The sequence below is a fragment of the Nilaparvata lugens genome, chromosome 8, assembly GCF_014356525.2.
Source record: "Nilaparvata lugens isolate BPH chromosome 8, ASM1435652v1, whole genome shotgun sequence".
NCBI classification, from domain to species: domain Eukaryota; kingdom Metazoa; phylum Arthropoda; class Insecta; order Hemiptera; family Delphacidae; genus Nilaparvata; species Nilaparvata lugens.
In genome coordinates, this window is record NC_052511.1 from 33292646 (window position 1) to 33306034 (window position 13389).

Here is a 13389-nt window from a genome sequence, read left to right on the forward strand (position 1 = left end):
GAAAAACCTCCCTCGAACACAAAATGAACTTGATTCAAGAGAATACCTATCAATTTAAGAGAGCTCATTAAAAATTGTGTAAAATGTAAACCAAGCTGTGATTGCACAAGTGTGCGATTCTTCAAATGTTCAAGACAAAGCAATAACGAGAAGAGAACATTTATAACTTTGGAGATCTCTGACTTCTGGTTTAATTAGTTAGTTTGAAGTCTTTCCATACATATTCATTCTTATCTTACAGTTGAACTACAATAAGCTTCAAATAAGCGTGTTTCACTTATTTCATTCTTCACTTGAAACATTTTTTGATTAGAAAGAAAAATATAAATTAAAAAAAGTCAGAATGAAACCATTCTATGCCACTTACAATTGTAAATATTTTGTGAAATCAGAATCCATATTTGGATAATGGATTTAATAGAAAAATCCTTGATGGATTCAAATTCCATTTCACGATTTTATTGGAGATAGAGTAGGCAATTGCTAATTAATTAATTTGAATAAAATTACAAAACAATAACAGACACTCGATGGAAAATACACCTAGATTTAACGGAATAATGTTTTGTGGGAACTGGAGGTGATGAAATGGCTAATAATGCTCTATAATATGATAAAGCTTTTATTTAATTGAATTACATCAGGGTGAATAATTTTATTCGAGGAATTCTTCCTCGCCCCTCAACATCATTAGGGAAGCACTTTAGATCTGATTTTGATAGTCACCTCTGATATTGCAGATAGATTTCCGTAATTAACTTACACAGCGAATTTTCATTGACGGTGAAAAGAGGAGAATAATCTTTGAGTGCGATCTTTCAGCCAACAACAGCAGAGCGTTGATTCCTTATCAGATGATGAGGCGAGGCGCAATTCAAGCGTGCTTTTTCGACACTGTACAGTGGCAGTTACCGAGTACCGAACTGGAATTCTCTTTTTAGAGGGAAATGGAGCAGGGTTTTGATAGAATTTTACACATAAAAAAAAGGAAATCTGATTTCCATGATGAGATTTTTGTCAACTATACTTTTAAAAAAGGTTTACAGATTGTCTTTCTCAAATGGCAGCTCCAATGAAAATTGCACCATTAACAACAACACTGAAATAATAGCATTCATCCATCCTTCAGCTAAGGGAGAAGATTTGAAATCTGTAAAATGTTAATGCTCAAAGTTTTTTATAGGAATAACATCAGGATCAATGATAATACATTTTATTACTGTTATTTTTTTTAACTAACCTGTTGTGTCCTGCGAAGAAGACCGAATGGAACACTGTGGAGACGGCAAAGCACAATACGAGGGCCATCCCATAAACAACTGCCGCCCAGTACTGCTGCCATGTCGCCGATCTCCGCAGAAGCACCATTCCCGCGTATATACTTGGTCCTATCCACATCTGCAATAACACAAACATTATTCAAATTATTAACTAATCAACAATAGAATTATACATTTATCACTCATCATTAAAATAATTGTACTACATTCTTTGATAAAACATAATCACTCTTAACAACATACTAGTACAATACAATGAAGAATTATTTTTTAATTCATTTCAGTCCATGCCATTTAGTCCACGGTTAATAGAAATTAGTTCTGAAAATTGTTGTTTAATGCTGAAGAACTATAATATTTATTAAAAGAGTATAATTTGTCTGAACTTCACGTTGGTAGGCCAAAAGGGATGTTGGTAGGCCACCTGATTTTATTGGAATAAAGGTGGAATCGTCTTCATAGGCCATGGAACACATGGATATCATGTGTTAGCCATATTTATAGATTACTCAAAAGCATTTGATACCCTTAACCATAAAATATTGTTAGAAGACCTTAATAGTATAGGAATAACTGGCAACAGACTTAGATTATCTGAGAGTTATTTGAAGGACAGATATTTTAAGGTTAAAATTGACGACAACCACAGTGATTTGATCAGAAATGATGATCTTGGAGTCCCTCAAGGAAGTATACTGGGTCCAGTTCTCTATAATATCTATGTTAATTCCATATCAAGAGTAATAAGACATGGAGAAATTTTTATGTATGCTGATGACACGGCTCTACTAGTCGCGCATAGAGATCCAAGGGCGGCGGAGCAATTACTCCAATCAGATTTCAATCGAATTCTCAGATGGTCTCATGATAGAAACTTGGTAATTAACAAGAAAAAACAGTTGTAATGCATTTCAAATCACCCCATATTAGATGTGAAGGAACTCCAAAAATCTTTGTTCACAACTGTAAGTGCCTCTTCACTAACTATTTTGAAAACTGTAGTTGTCCATCTCTGTCTTTGGTCAGTGATACACGTTACCTTGGAATAATGATAGATTGTAGCATGAGATGGCATTCTCAAATTGACAATATATCCAAGAAACTCCAGGCATTAAGCGCTAAAATATTTTATTTACATAAAACATCACTGTTGATTGCCTGTATTTAATTTATAAGTCGTTAGTAGAATCCATTATACGATATGGAGTTCAATCATGGGGCTGTGCTGCAAATTACTTATTATTGAGAGTAGAGAAAATACAGTTGAGGATCCTAAAAGTTATTTCGTCTAGAATACCCCATCTAAACTTAAATTTGAACAACCTTCAAACCCTACAAATTTTTTATCAAACTCTGACACCAATAAATTTTTACACCTTCAAAATAATAGTATTTTTCAAAAATAATTTCCACTATAGACTTCTAGCTCCTCCTGCCCATTACAATTTCAGGTCACCAATAATATAGTAATATTAATATTGTATAAAATACTTTCTACTTTATTCCTCCTTTTATTCCTTTTAGTTCTTAATTAACTCCTTATTTATCATGCTTATAATAATGTTATTTATTAACTCTATTACTTTTATTTCTGATTACTATGTTCTTTTTTATTTTCTCATTATTATTGTAATTCCTTTTTTTCATTTCTTGTATTCACGACAAATAGCCTAATTTTATTTTATTTGTACTTTATTTTAATTTAAAGTTGTGAAAATTTTGTTTTGAAATGGCACCTGCTGAAAAACCCATGGGTTTAGCAGGACCCAACATTGTAAAAAAAATATTTTCCAATAAAAAAAAAAAAACATGAACTATGATCTGTATTGTACATTACGAGTATTTCGAAATAATTGGTAATTTATCTCTAAAAAAGTATAAAAAGTAAGTAGCAGGATGTAGAGAAAGAGACTGTGGATAAATAATAAGGGAAATAAATCTTTGGATCTCAACTCTAAATTTACTAGTAGTTCCGTGAACAGTAGACCTCGCGCTCAGTAAGTTACATTGACCTGTTGTTATGTTTTCTCAAAAATTAATAAATAATTTATCAATTTAAAATGTCTAGAAAAAATCCTAAATAAACATAGAGCTTTCTGTCCTATCGTACCGTGACGTGTCATCCCGGAATGTGAGTGAGCGCTGTTATCAGGTCTGGCTGCAGCTGTCTACAACATTGATGGAAAGATACATTTTCAAGATGTTCGATGTTTTTGAATGGGTAGTATTATTGGCCGAGCGAAGTGAGGTCTAAGATTCAAGTCGACGGTTTGGCATTTCTCTTAATGTTTAAATGTTTATATGTTGCGCATTTACGGCAAAACGCGGTAATAGATTTTCATGAAATTTGACAGGTAGGCCTATGTTCATTTTTTAATTGCGCGTCGACGTATATACAAGGTTTTTGGAAATTTTGCATTTCAAGGATAATATAAAAGGAAAAAGGAGCCTCCTTCATATGCCAATATTAGAGTAAAAATCATACTATAGAATTATTCATCAAAAATCAGCTGACAAGTGATTACACAGATGTGTGAAGAAGCCAGTCTCTTGCTGTATTTCCATAAGGTCTATAGTTTCAATCAGGTATTTGTGGATGAGAATACTGCGTGAGGTCTACTGTTCACAGAACTACTAGTAGTCCACTAGACAGCTGATTTATGATGAATAATATTCTATAGTCTGATTTTTACTCTAATATTGGCGTATGAAGAAGGCTCATTTTTCCTTTCATATTATCCTTGAAATGCAAAATTTCCAAGAACCTTGTACATTCGTCGACGCACAATTAAAAAAATAGTATATTTCGCACCTAGAGCAGAAAATGAGATTTTTCCGGCTCGAAATTGGTTTTCAAGTCCGAGGCCGTAGGCCGAGGACTAGAAAAGATTGAGAGCCGGAAAAACATTTTTGCCCATGGTGCGAACGATATTTTTCGCCACACTACAGGTATTGCTGACAAAATAAATAAAGAATACTTGTTATCATACCTATCTCTTGATTTTAGTGGTAGGCTAGAAGATTTGCAGTCAGGATTTCAGATTCTTTTAAAATTTTATTTGGAATATCACAGGCGTTGTCATCTTCAAGCATTTTTGAAAATTTGGAATGCGCTAATCAACAATAAATAATTTAATAAAAATGGTTGCAAAGCGAATGCTGAATTAGTTTGATTCGAAACTCGAACTGAAAAAATAAAGAATACTCGTTAAGCTATCGTACCTATCTCTTGATTTTAGTGGTAGAAGATTTGCAGTCAGGATTTCAGATTCTTTTAAAATTTCACTTGGAATACCACAGTCATCTTCAAGCATTTTTGAAAATTCGGAATGCACTAATCAACAATAAATAATTGAATAAAACTGGTTGCGAAGCGAATTAGTTTGATTCGAAACTGGAACTGAAATCATGGCGACTTTAGCTGATGATGAAAGTGGCCACTCGCCCGATCTAGCGGATGACTTATCAACTACTTCCATGAGCGGCTGGAAAGAGACAACTTTCTGGCCTAGCCCGGAAAAGAAACCCTTTTCTGACGTCGTCTGCAAACAAGGTCTTTCAGATCTACGTAGGGACTGGAAAACAGCTGCTTTCTGTGCAGTGTGGCGAAAACAAATAAACATTAAGAAAAATGCCAAACCGTCGACTTGAATCTTAGACCTCACTTCCCTCGGTCAAAAAAGAAATGTGACCAGATTATAAGAATCAATTGATTGAGTGAGAATAATCTATGCTATTTTAGTTTCAATTTATAATATTGGGGCACCGAGCTTCGCTCGTTATTTTTCTTTATTGATAAACAGAACACAATTCTCTAAAATGATCGTGTTTATTATTTCACAGCTGGCATACGTCATCTTATGAATTTCAGGGATGCGATATTTTGATTTTTCACATACTCACTCGCTCACTCACTTTTTTACTATCCACAGCTGTTTCAGCCAAGGATGAATTATCCTTTTAATGTCGTTCAGCGAGTTTTCTCAAGGATGAGACCTAGTGCAATCAAATCTTTATATCATAAACCTACTATGTTCCAAATTTCGTGAAAATCGTTAGAGCCGTTTTCGATATCCGTTAAACATAAATAACCAGATATATAAATAAAGAGATTACCGTTTTCGAGATCCGTTAAAAATAAATAACAAGAAATAAAAATAGCCAGATATAAAAATAACCAGATATATAAATACAGAAATTGCTCGCTTAATATAATAGGATAAAGAAGAGATTATTTTCTCTACTTTTTGCTTGAGAATAAAATTAAAAGCTCCTGCAAACTACAATTAATAAAAAGAATTAATGTTGAAACATCAGTATTATTCTAAACAAGAGTGCCAAATTAAATGCCAGGTAGGTGAATAAAGAAGTCTTCTCTTTATTAGATAACGAAGGTAGAATGATTATTATTGTGAATGCTTTCCTTTGTTTATTAGTAAACTATTTTGGCACAGCACATTGTGGCTTAATAACTCACTAAAAACAAGTATTTACAAACTTCATCTTCAAATTTTTTACCAACTCTGTTGCCAATATATTTATCTTTTCCTACTTGCCTCATCCAAATTTCACCTCAAGCAAACTAATTACTGGGACATGACATCTTTAATCACCTTCTTTCTTCACTTCTCATAAACGTTTCTAAAATACAGTTCATTTAAGTTCATTCTTGAAGAAGACTATATAACTTCATTTGAATTCAGTAAACTGTATTTTTTAAATCCGATTTAAAAAATTCTAGTCCTACCAACAAAGGTTGGTAATCTTGGGAAAATTTCTCAATTGATTGAAAGGGAAAAATTAAATCACTTGAATATTATATTTTCAAGTAGGCCTACTGGTAGCCAAGTAATTTTATTCTGCATTTTAAACTGATAACTAGAAAAATGTAAATTTGAATGATTTACCGTATGGTATGCCAAAATGCTCTATGTAGGTAGTTAAAAATTCCACCACTTTTCCACAGTGTCAAAAAAACAAAAACAATACCCACATTATAAAATATCAATCTATCTTTCAACTCTTTCCAAAAATAAGCTAGCCCAAAGGCTCTTCAAAATATTTTTAAAAATGACTACGAATTGAGAAGTTCTTATTAAATTGAGAAGACTGTACGAGTTGAGAATATTACTTATTCATTTATTTATTCAAAAGCTATAGGAATTTGCAGTAAAACAGCAAGCCTCTTCTTGTGTCATAGAGAAAGAAAGTTTAAGCTGTCTTTTGCTATCTTTTCCTATGTATACTATAATTTCCTTTTGTATACTATCTTTTTTCTGTGGTTAGCCTATATTGGGAAAAAGGGATGAAAAATATTCTATCTTTTTTGTATGGTTAAATTGGGAAAAAAGGGATGAAAAATTACTTTCTTATGTTATTCAACATGATTTGACTGTCTAATTATTATCAATGAACTCATCATCTAATAAACAACGCAATCTTCAAGAAAACACTACATCTAAACAAATAAATCACCGATGCTCTGAAATTTAATAGAAACTTCAAACCCAGTTAGTGCTCCGTGTTTCTGTTTAATACCTTACAGGGTTTGAATTGCTTTACAAACAGTAATCAGGCACCCAAGTGCATTAGCTGCAGTACTCTGTCAAAGGTCATGTTGTTGCTTTTAGTGCTCGGAGAGTGCATTCTGCAATCGCCAAAGGGGATGCACGTTACAGTACTGATTAGTTGAAACGGATTAGCTACCAAGGGAAGGGAAGAGGAATTGGTTTAGCGGATGATTGAAAGAGGAGATTAGTGCAGAAGGAGAGGGGGAAAGGGAATTAGGAAGCCAAAAGAAGGAGAAGAGACAGACACAGACACGCAGAACAGCTCTAACGAGATAATGGCAGGATGGGTGCAGGGGAGGGGAGACGCGATCTACGACAATGCGTTCCAGATTCGTGCATTGAAATGTGCCACGGAAACTGTGCCACACAAACGTACTATGGCACAGTCTGCCATCTGCCTGTCAAATAATTGGCTTGAAGGGCACTCACATCTTATCTCACATAACTAACATCTTCTCACATATTATACTGGAAATGGGTTGAGTATGAATAGCTACTTTTAATAATTGAATAAAAATATTAATACACATATCGATCAGTTTCGATCTTTCAAATGTGAAAAGTTTATGTTAATTTCCTTAAAAGGTTTGGCAGATTTTATATGAAAAATTGAAAGTTTCTTTGAGGTCTAATTCAATACTCAATGACGTTTAACCTAAAATGTTTTTCAATTAAATTATGAACAATAATCGATCAGGTAAATTTGAAAGTAGAATCATATTTTTAATATATTTAGAAATGAGGTTTTTGGTAATTGGAATTTGCAAGTTTATTGGGTAATAAAATTGAACTTAGAAAATTGAAAATTATCAAAGTTGTTTACATTATGATAATTAGACAGGTTAATATAATTTGAATTGTATAGCAACTATTAATGAGTTAGGCTTATTACATTATGAATAATTAAGTACTTTTAGAGACCCCACTCTTCCTTAACTATCATGAGTACATATCAGATTTGTAACTCATATACAGTACAAGGTCTTCAAGTTTTTGTAATAGGTTACATCACAACATTCTTCTTTGTCAAGACAATATCTGCATAGCTCTTAATTCCTCAAATATTGTATTATGACATTTTCCAATCTTCCACTTTTGCTTGAAAAACTTTCATTTGATTTAATTACTTTACTCTCTGTTCTTCTATAAATACATCTATACCTATTAATTCTTCATACAGAGTAATTTTTTAGTCGTGTTAACTACTTTAACACGATGATTTGATTTGAAACGAAAATTCATGGTATAGAATGGTATAGTAATAATATACAAAATAAATAAAATATTTTATTACTCGTTTCTTAGTTAATGAAGATTATTAAAGAATATGCTCAAAATGTACACCCATTGAAGTTATACGCGCTTTGACTCTCTGGTAAAAGACATTCTGAGCATAATGAAAATAGAGAGTGCACTGGGTCGGTGGAGCGGCGCGGCGCGGAGAATTCGCGACCTGGAATTAAATACATGTGATCAAGTCACCTCCATGCACTAGGTCGGGAGCACGACGCGGATTTTGTAGTCTCTGGGCTTTTCGGGGTCGGAACAGCGTCACGCCGCGCTCCTACTGCACAGAGGTCAGATCGGAAATTTTCCGCGCTCGGGTAACTTCGTAAGGGCTCGGCTGTTTCCGACTTCTGCTTAGTAAACAGCCTGCTGTTCTGTCGTCTTCCAGTTCGCATTCTAATCAATTACCTATGATTACGGTAAGTTAATGGGATGTACCAAAAATTTCTCTTTTTCCCTTGATAGTTCCTCTTTTTCTGCTTCATCCACATCTCGGCCAAAAATAACATTTCTTCATCTGAGTCATCCATCACTCACGTCTGCCACTTTATCGCAACCTCAAATTAGAACTGCTTCAATTAGAACTCCAACTTCAACAACTATGTCTTAATTCAAATTGCAATTGAAAAGTCTACGTCACGACTAAATAGTCCAAAACGGCGCCGCGTCGCGCTCGCAGTGCACGGACCTTCCATTTTCCGCTCTCCTGCGCGCCGCGCCGCTCCACCGACCGACCTAGTGCATGCTACAACGACCGAAATCCACACAGAAAGACACACAGCTGAAGGTAAATCAACTCGCCCTGCAGTAAGTTTTGAGTATACTGATTGAATAGGGCTACCAACTTTGTGTGACGAGTTTTCCTCAATCAGAAATAAATTCAAACACACAATAGAGTACAGGACTATGTAGATGTTGGTCTAAAGGTAAACTATACCTTTCCAAGAACAGTATATTATTAAAAAGTTTTCAAGAGGATGTTTTGCTTGAGCATAGATGATGAAGCAAGAACCATACGGAATTCATAATAATTTATTTCCCAAACTAGTATACGATGGACATTAAGTTTAGTTTGATGTAAACATTAAATTTGATTGATTAATTTAGATGCTGATTGAAATGGAAATTAAAATTCGATCAAGTTGATTCATGTATAGATGAGAATAATTTATTGACCCTATAAAATATTCCGAATTTTGACGAAATATGGAAACTATGTCATGAAAATACAGTAAAGTAAGATGTATATCTTATTACAGACCATGCAGTTATTCCAATCGCAATTAAACTATGTGATTTACTTTATACTTTTCGGATTGAAAACGTTGTTGGAATTTGAATGCATTACTGCCACCAATAAAGCAGCTTTCAACTTAATTACTTCAATAAAAACAGCGGGGATGATTGGAGTGGTGAAATAATTAATTCAGTCTACGATTTGAAATGCTGATTTCATTCCTCGAATTTGCATATTCGTTTCCGTTGTCAAATTCTCATATTTATTGACCTCGACCCTAGAATAATTTGAATTTCATACCAGTGATAGGTTACAGTTATTTTATAAGAAAACCCACAAATGTTAAATCAGTAAAACAAGCACAACTATCTAATTGTCAGAAGTTCACTATGATTTCAATTTAATCTGTTGGATATTGGATTAAACAGAGATAGAATAAATAACAATTATTACATTTGATTTGAGTAATAATAAAATTAGAATAATCCATTTGATTAGTGTTTTCAAGTCACTTTTGGTAGGGTAAGAAAAATCCCCTCAACTGGAACATTTCATCAATTTTAATATGTCTTCTGGGATAGATATGGATGACAGACAGTATGGATAAGTTTACGGTGTTTTTAATATAGAAATCTCAGCACATAGGATGCTTTTAAAAAGAAAAAAGTAATAAGATGCAACTCAATGAAAACTATAAAAATCTGGAGTTTCTTTGTTAAACTAATGTAAATTTAGCTGTTTTCGGCTAAGAATCATGTTCTACAACTGAATTCCATTCAATTAATACACGAATAATTCGATTTGAAGAATGAAGGAAATTATAGGTTTTTAAAGACGATTATATGATTTTAAATTTCAATTTGTTTTAATATTGTCTGACCCCTATTATAACCGCACCCACCGGTGGATTTCGTCAGCAGTGAGGAGGATTGATTGATTGATTAATTACATGCCAGGTCAATGGAAATCCTATTGCATTAAATTTATAAACATTACAATTATACAATTGCGAAATTACAAAATAGAAATAAATTAAAAATATTGAAGGAGTAATAATAAGCAAAATAATTTAAAAATAATTTAAAAATTATAAAAGTAAGATACAAAAAAGTATAACCTTATTAAAAAAAATTTAGATATTTTTGATGAAGAAAGAAGATAATATTGTAACAAAACAATACGGAGAAAGGATGGAGAGGAACGGAGGGGGAAGGAGAAGGAAGGTGGAAGGATGTGATGATTGATGGATAAGTGGATGAGATGATCGTGAGGCATATCTCATTGCACGTCTAATTTTGAAGTAATATTCTTGTAGCTACTAAATTGTTATTCTGCTGAAGATGCTCACATAGATCTTAGTAATGAGGTGGAGAGATAGTTCAAAACATGTTAAAAGAAATTGATATTCGAATAATCCATGATAGTTTGAAACATAGCGATAGTAGCCCAGACTGAAGATGCGAATGATTACAACCCTAGACTAACCGGCTCGCCAAATAATTTAGATAGGTATAGTTCAAACTTTAAAAATTTCTTTAGAATGGTGCCATTATGAAATTATTTTTCATGATGTGCAAGACTTGTTTTTTGTTAATAAAATACAGTACAGTCTATACAGTTCTACTTTCTCTTAAGAGCAGTAAGAGAATTTTCATATTTCTTCAAGAGTTAAATGAATAATGAATTCATAGCCTCTACATTGTTTGTTCACATCAAGTATTACCATAATCCATTTCAAAAGACACTATCTGTTTCAATTGTCTTCAGAAAATCACAAGAATTCTAATTTTTACGTCTTGAGAGTTGCAGTCCGCAACTTTCAAAGAAAAGATCGTCGTCAAATTTAACAAGGCGAGAAATTGAAACAAAGCCGGAGCCAAGACAATTATTTACAGATTTGGCGTGTGGCGGCCGTCATAATAATAACAATGGGTTATTTTACGATGTGCGGTTAGTTGGTAGTTGGGTTGTTCTTGTTATATAGGTATTTGGCACAAGTCTGGTCTGGAAGAGGTAGCGTGATCACAAGTGATTAATTGAATAACTTATCGCACGTTTACTGAAGAACTCCAATAATTCTTGTTCCGCTTATCAAAATTCAAATCAAATGACCGTTATTGGGCCATTGAACTGGAAAGCTTTCATCGTAATAATTTCTTATGAAACATGAGAGTATATATTGAAACATCCAATTAAATTAATAATTTGTGATTATTCCATAATTATAATGTCCTGGTAATAGTGATAATGTAAATAATATACTGTTGAATGAATATGATAACTTCTCATCTTTATCAATCTCAATTAGATGCAATATGATAAGATGGTTTATCCTTCATTTGTATGAATAGGGTGATTTTCTATTAAAATATTACCCTCTCATTAGACTATTATTATATGATTATTAATATGTTCATTATTCTGAAATGGGAACCCTCAACGGTGTGTTGTTCTAGGCTATTTATTCTCAAAGTAGACACAACTATTATGAAGAAGTGGTAGAACATAATATAATTATCATTGAGAAATAACCATACTGTTGAAAATTTCTACACGAGAAAACAATACGAGAAGGCAATACGAAGCAGCTTGCGAACACATGAAATAGAAATACCAGGGGTGCCCCCCAAGCCCATGGACCATGGACGCAACCCCCTAAAAAGTTTAGTTCCAACCCCCCCCCACCCTACAAAAAATGTCAGTGGTCATTTATTTTTAAATAAATAATGCTCTTTTTGGGACCTCCCAGATTTGATTTTAAGCCCCCCTTCGCTCCCAAGAACTTCAAAGACGCAGTCTGCGTCCAAAACGCTCCCTGAGGGCACACCCCTGGAAATACCCGGAAAACTACTCTTTACCTACTCAACTAATAGCTATATTGACCTATTGAAAGCAACTATTCGGTCAGAAATAATTGATATAATCAATTAGCTATCTATTCAACTATTATTACGAATAGAGAACAACAATCCCCATAAATATTAATATCGTTGTTCCATAAAGATTGATGACGGCATAATTAAAGAAATGGGGGTTTACTGCAATTGCGGTGTAAGTGGTGAATAATAATTATTCACTATTAGTTACGTCAATAATAGTCATAGTTATTGACTATATAATATCAATAGTTATTGCAAAATAAAATTACTTCTCACGAAATACAGAACCATTCATTTCGTTCAATCTGTTTGATTTATTGGCTGGCTATCGTTACTTTATAGTAAGTTGGTGAGACACCAATTTTAAAAAGTGGGGTGCTACAATGATAGCTGTACTGTATCTAGATTTTTAATTATAGATTTAGTTCTAAGAAAGTTGTCGACATTACAATGCTACAATCAATATATCCTTTCATCAGCTAGGATCACAGGATCTGTGTGACCTAGACATTCACATTGAGTGCAGCCATGTGTTCGGAAGATATTTCTGGTGGGATGCTATTTATGATGCTCCAATTCATTCCCTATTGGCGGTGGCATTTTGCTCGAAGTTGTCGCTATTGGCTTCAATCAGAATTGTAAAGGCATCATTGTTTATTATTGCATGATGATGAATCGCTCACCACTTGAAAACGAAAGCAAATAAATCGCTCGATATTAGTGGCAGTGGGATTACCGTTCTGACAGTGTAATAAATGGGGGAGTCGGAAAGAAATATGAATATTTCCCTTGTGCGCTGTTCACAGGGGTTGCAACATCCAGCCCACTCAGTCAACGTAACGAGTTTTGACAAGTGGGAGTCGGGGCCCACGACTTTTTTATTTATGATCATGTCAACGGCCAGCCAGAATCAATATCACTCATCATTCTGTGATACTCGCATCTCCAGGTAAAGCAAATATGCATTGAAGACTTTGCTCGGCAACGTAAATAGTCATGCATTTTTTGATACATGCTATTTACATGCTTTCATTTGATATGAAAGAAACATGCTCGACTTTTAGTCGATTCACATACGACATGTGATATGTAATTAAAAGACCGATTTATGAATGTGATTAGTCAAAGTCATTATT

At 33.6% G+C, this 13389-nt stretch overlaps 1 protein-coding gene across 2 annotated transcripts in view; it reads right to left on the reverse strand.

Annotated features, from left to right (window-relative positions):
• LOC111059529 (monocyte to macrophage differentiation factor) overlaps positions 1–13389 on the reverse strand; it is a 53337-nt gene that overhangs the window by 14460 nt on the left and 25488 nt on the right. For both annotated transcript variants that reach the window (XM_022347201.2, XM_039434578.1), the window contains exon 3: positions 1241–1398. In XM_022347201.2, the coding sequence (XP_022202893.2) occupies positions 1241–1398 (158 nt within the window). The remainder of the gene's footprint in view (positions 1–1240; positions 1399–13389) is intronic.